We start from the raw sequence: 5,986 nt of genomic DNA, 5'->3' as shown, positions 1-5,986 counted from the left end.
TTTTTCTAAGAATTACGATCAGATAAAGACATTTGTTCCTTCTCTCCAAATAGGGTCAGGCCAAGAGTCCTGGCCTGGTTTTACCCATAACCACACTAGCTTTGTTCCCATAGCAAGTGGAACTGCCCTCTGCCACACCTACCTCTTTCACCCACTGAAGGTAGGATGGCCAGAGCAAGGGCACGGTTAGACTCCAAATGCTTGCCACAGGATCAGAGTAAAGGTGAGGCTTTGACATTCTAAAATGGAGCAACTTCCATAATTCTGTCAATTTTTTGAAGCAGAGCCAGACAAATAAGTGGCTTCCTGGGCAGCCTGATGCCCTAGTGTCTTGGTAGTTTTGAAATATGCACCATGTATTTATTTAGGCTTTGAGGGGGGAAGGAAGGGGATGAAAGATCACTAGCAGTGGTGCTGAGCTTTTCCTCACTTTCCCCAAACAAGGCAACTGCAGGTCCAAACATGATTATGCAGTGTGTAAAACTAAAGTGCTGCATTCAGACTGAGTGGGGTATTTGTTTACTCAGATGGTTGAGTCACCCTCCTAAAGAGGAAGTCTAAACAGGTATACCGTGGGCAGTTTTGCAGGTCATATGTAAGTAAGACCTGCTGGAGTTGCTGGGTACTACTCTACATTGTACCCTTATAGCCCCGAATTTAAATAACTCCTGTTATTATCCATGTATTTTCTTGGGAGAGAGGCCACACACAGCCCCATCCCACACAATTTATAACTGGATTCTTTTTAGCCTCTCAAAGTGTAGGAGTAACAGGAGTGCTAGGAAAATAATTTTTTCCATCTTGCCATAATTCTAGCGATATTTTTAGCACCTTTTAAATACTAGCACCCCAGGCAACTCCTCTCTGACTCGCCCCTTAATCTGGCTCTGCATAGAATAGAGTATAAAACAGATGAAAGAAGGTTTTGTGGTAATGAGAGATCACTGGAGATATTTAAAAACTCGTAAAATACTGATGAACTTCCAATGTGTGATGCTTAATCCAATGTGTAAATCAACAATTCTTAGGATACACCGAAGATCTAAAAAATTAGGAATCCAGTCCATTTTGGTCTCTCCGGATGAAGGAAATAAACCATAAACTGTAAAACTTTTTATCCCTTCAAAGGGTTTTCATGTGTCTGATGTCATTTCTTTTTAACTGAAGGTACAAACTTCTGCGTCGATAGCCTTACTGTCATTCATCAGTCCCTTCGTATTCAATTATTTTTTTCGTTAATCCCCAATCTCCATCACCAGTCTTTTCTCCTCAATAAGTTCTCAGACTAATATGTTAATGAGTGATAATGAGTCTTTAAAAATGCTTACATAAGTATGGAATATTGCTGGAACATGTTTCGTTTTTAATTTCTCAAACAATGCTGTTTTTAAAATTGATGTTGCTGCAGCTATAGTGTTATTAGTATTTAGTCCTGTAAGGTATTCCATGGTGTGTATTAACTTTATTTTTTAATCTTTAAACATTGTTGTAAAACATGTATCATAATTTTTACCATTTTAACTATTTTTATATGTACAGTTCTGTGGCATTAGATGCATTCCCATTGTTCTACAATCATCACCCCTATCCATCTTCAGAATTTTTCACTTTCCCAAAGTGCAACTCTAACTATTAAAACACTAATTCCTCATTTGTCCTTACCTCCAGTCCTTGGCAATCACTATTGCATCCACTGAATTTTACCATCCCCTCCTGATGGACAGCTAGATTGTCTTCAAGACCACAAACCACACCATAACTTGTGACCCCATACAAATCCCCTTATGAAATTGTGCAAGAATTTCTCTGATATACAGAGCCAGAAGATGACTTTGGGGTAAAAGAAGATACTTGTTTTCTGGAATGAGTGTACCAGTTTACAGTTTCTTCAACAGTATACTAGATTTCCCAACTTAGTACATTCTGCCATCTCTGGAATTATCTACCTTTTAATTTTTTCCCATTCTAATAGACTTATTTTCATTTGAATTTCCTAGTTTACTGAAGAGTTTGAACATTCTTTTTTGAGTTTGAACATTCTTGGTACTCTTATTAGTGACGAGAGCTTCCCTTTCTGGGAATTGCTTATTCAATCCTTTGCTCATTTAAAAATTGGGTTTTACACTTTATTTCTTGTTGATTTTTCAGGAGTTGTTTGTATATCACAGGTGTTAGGTTCTTGTTGGTTTTGGATGTTACAAATATTTTAACCCCAACTCATCTATTTGTTATTTTGTCTATGGTGTTCTTTATTTGGGCAGAATCAATTTTTTTTTTTTTTTTTTAAAAAGAGTCTCACTAGGTCACCCTCAGTAGAGTGCCATGGCGTCACAGCTCACAGCAACTTCAAACTCTTAGGCTTAAGCAATTCTCTTGCCTCAGCCTCCCAAGTAGCTGGGACTACAGGTGCCCACCACAATGCCTGGCTATTTTCTTATTGCAGTTGTCATTATTGTTCATCAGGCCCAGGCTGGGTTCAAACCGGCTAACTCCAGTGTATGTGGCTGGCTGCTCCAACCACTGACCACAGTGCTGAGCCTGAGCAGAATCAAATTAATCATTTTTTAAAAAAAAACTTAGAGTTTGTGGTTTTAGGGTCTTGTTCCAGAAATCTTTCCCTTAACCCGGTATAAAAAACACAGTGTTCTACATTTTTTTTACATTTATTTTAGTTTCTTTATATTTCCCCTTTATTTTCTTTGTAACTGTTTCTCTCACATTTATGCCTCTACTCTGTCTGAAGTGTTCCTTTTCATCCTTTCATGTAAGTTATGAGCTCCAGCCTTGTTTTGCCTCATCACAGTGATCTCCTTTCCCATTACTATTTATAGTACAATAAATATAATATTGTACTAGGTTAAAATACAATAACCTAGCTAAACTCTTATAAGGAGGAATCAGTGAGTGTCTTTCCAATGCAAAGGAATCCTGATGGGCTATAGTGACAATTGGTGATTATGGGCAAATTTCAATACAAAATACCCATTGTTTTGTGGTGGCGGCTTTATCTTGCACGAAGTTCCTGTGTATCTGTGGTATCACTTCCAAGAAGTCTGTTCTTCCCAGCAGTCTTTTTGCCTGGTGGAGCTTCATTATCATTCTGTTTCTGGGGCTCAGTCATATGTCTTTTTTTTTTTTTTTTGTATAAAACATTTAATTTATTGGTCTTTTTGGGGAATTAGATGCAGCACCACTGTATTACAACAGAGCCATTAATCTTGTAGCTTCATCAACATTAACTGATTCACTTTCATGACGCCGCTGAGGAATCAATTCTTTCCGCACAGGATCAAGAGAAAGGCCTTTTGAGAAGTGTGCGAGTTCCTTTTGTATGTTTACAAAAGCTTTATTCACTCTGTTAACTTTTTCATCATTCATAATATTTATCTTCTTAAGATTAGTGGTAACTGGTTTTGCTTTGTTTTTAGCCTTAAAGTTTTTTTGGCTGGCTACGTGAAATGCATTCCTGGACTTCTGCCCTCTTAATTTGTTCTCGGCCATTGTCAGTCGTTGGATATTTGTTTGCAACTTCCTAGAGTTAGTTATATGTCTTAATGTCTGCCAAAGTGAGTCTTTATTCATCTTCTTGTGTATTGATTTCAAAGTGGCCTTAGCTATTTGTGGAATTTTACTTTTCATTGTAAATCTTGGAATGAATTTGTGTAGCTCCTTAAAAAATACCTTTGGAGATTTGATGGGATTGCCTTAAACATATAGATTAACTTGGGGAGCATTGACATCTTTACTTTGACACCTCATCTTTGGCATCAACAATTGATGACTCTCCATTTATTCAGAATTTCCTTTATGTCCTTTAATAGATAATTTTTAGTTTTTATTTTATAAAGATCAAAGATATCGTGCTAATTTCTAGATTCATTCTGATTTCTGTTACTATTGTAAATGGTATCTTATTTTTGAAGTCATTTTTGCTCATGTATAGGAATATTATTATTTCATAAATGTATCTTAAAATACAATAACCTAGCTAAACTCTTATAAGCTCTATTAGTTTGTTGATCTTGAATTTTCTATGTGGGAAATATTATTGTCTGAAATTAATAAGTTTTACCTTTCCCTTCTAATTTTTATACTCCCTCTGTCTTTTTTTTTTGCCTGTAGCATTGTTCTGTTCCTCTTGGACTATGTTAAATGGAGAAATGGTAACAGGAATTCTTGTCTCATGTCTAATGCTACTTACTACTGGGAATAAGTTACTCCCTTTTATGTGACGTTTAATGTAGGTTTTTGGTATGTAGCCCATTTAGGAAATTATAATATTTATTATTCTCTGGAGTCACCGAACTTTGCCAAATGCTTTGACTGCCTGTTCTTAGATAATCAAGTGATTTTTGTCCTTTGTACTGTATTGCCTCCCGCTCTAAGGAACATGGGCAAAGCAAAAGAAGGAGGAATCAGTGAGCGTCTTTCCAATGCAAAGGAATCCTGATGGGCTGTAGGGACAATTGGTGATTATGGGCAAATTTCAATACATAATACCCGCTGCAGGTAATCTGTGGTTCTTTAGGGCTTCATGGGAGACAATAGAAGGAGTTGTGAAATAATCACATTCAAATAGTAAAATGCTGTGACTAAAAGAAAAAAATCCTAAACTTGTTGAGTATTTAGTGTGTGAGTCAGATTCTGAGTTGGGCAATTTTAAAGCTATTCTGTACCTTACGCTTTGTGACAACCCCATGATATGGACATTATTTCCCCTGTTTTAAAAATGAGGAAACAAAGGATTAAAGGAGTTAAGTGACTCGACCAGGTTCTTGCAGCTGGAAAGTGATAAAGTCATGTGCCAACTCATGTCTCTTTCCAAAGCTCAAGTTTTTCCCACATGCATAGTAGATTCCTCAAACAAAAGAGATAGGATAGTCAATCATCAAGCCAAAATAAAGCAGTTCCATTTCAGTATATAAACATCTGGGAAAAAAGAAACCAGAGGTCCTTTGAGAAATGAGTGATTCTAGGACTAGCACAAAGAAAGTACAAGATAAGCTTGGACATGTTATTATGCCAGAAAGTAGAAAAGTCCTCATAAAAATGAGGAGGACCTGTCAGAAGGATATAGAAACCAGCTTGAACGGGCTCCATTTGGCCAAAGCTGGAAAAACTCGAGCATCAAAAGAAATAAGAACAGTAATTCTTTGAAATCCATTGAATAGAATGAAAGTCCACACGTCAAAACTGATAATAAATAGATAAATAAAAATAGGGAGGAAAAGAAATGTTGGCTTAGGTTTGTATCATGAATGAATGCAAGTCTCTATCTAGGGGGTAAATTTTGATTCAGACCTTGATATTCTCTCCTGGTCTCAAAATGTTTTTCCTAGATTATTAGGTGCAAAGAGGAAAGTAGTAAGTATATGTGGAGAAACTGGACAGCGCCTTGACAGAGCAATCAAAATTAGTATCACTATTGATGGATGCATGTGTCTCTGGATGTGGTACTCTGAGTAGGACACAACATCACTTTCTGTAGTATTATGGCCAAACATATGGAATCTGAATCCAATCGTAAGGAAACATCAGCCAAACTCACGTTGAGGAACATTCTATAGAATACTGAAAGATTGAGGGATACTTCCAGATTTAAGGAGATTAAAAAAATCTGACATTTAAAATTTAATATATGATTCTTAGCAGTAACCTGTACTGGAGGGAGAAATATTCTAAAAGACATTGGTACAATTGATAAAAACTGGATTATGGGGCTTTAGATTAGATAAAACTACTGTAAGTTTTAAATTTTCTAAATTGGATAACTACTGAAGCACTGTAAAAAATATCCTGTTCCTAAGGAATATATGCTGAAGTATTAAGGAGAAAAGGGGTGTTCTCAAATGGCGAAGAAAATAAATAAATAGTAAGATGTATGTAAGTAGCAGAATAAGAAATCAAATATGGCAATAGGGTAAAAATTAGTAAAACTGAATAGAGGATATCTGAAAGTTCTCTGGATGATTTTTGTATCTTTTCA

The 5,986-nt window shown here is 36.2% G+C and overlaps 1 protein-coding gene across 1 annotated transcript; it reads right to left on the bottom strand.

Annotated features, from left to right (window-relative positions):
* Positions 1 to 3,139: 3,139 nt before the first annotated feature.
* Positions 3,140 to 3,531, bottom strand: LOC128571439 (ribosomal biogenesis factor-like). Its single transcript, XM_053571054.1, has one exon. It carries the CDS (start codon positions 3,499 to 3,501, stop codon positions 3,199 to 3,201), a length of 303 nt encoding a protein of 100 aa, XP_053427029.1. The 5' UTR covers positions 3,502 to 3,531; the 3' UTR covers positions 3,140 to 3,198.
* Positions 3,532 to 5,986: the final 2,455 nt, after the last annotated feature.

This window comes from Nycticebus coucang, chromosome 2, assembly GCF_027406575.1.
Source record: "Nycticebus coucang isolate mNycCou1 chromosome 2, mNycCou1.pri, whole genome shotgun sequence".
Taxonomy (NCBI): Eukaryota; Metazoa; Chordata; class Mammalia; order Primates; family Lorisidae; genus Nycticebus; species Nycticebus coucang.
The sequence above is the reverse complement of the archived record's forward strand: the minus strand, read 5'-3'. Positions and strand labels throughout refer to the sequence as shown.

Excerpts from the sequence above, each read along its gene's own strand:
- LOC128571439 (XM_053571054.1), bottom strand. The coding sequence starts at position 3,501 with ATGGCCGAGAACAAATTAAGAGGGCAGAAGTCCAGGAATGCATTTCAC.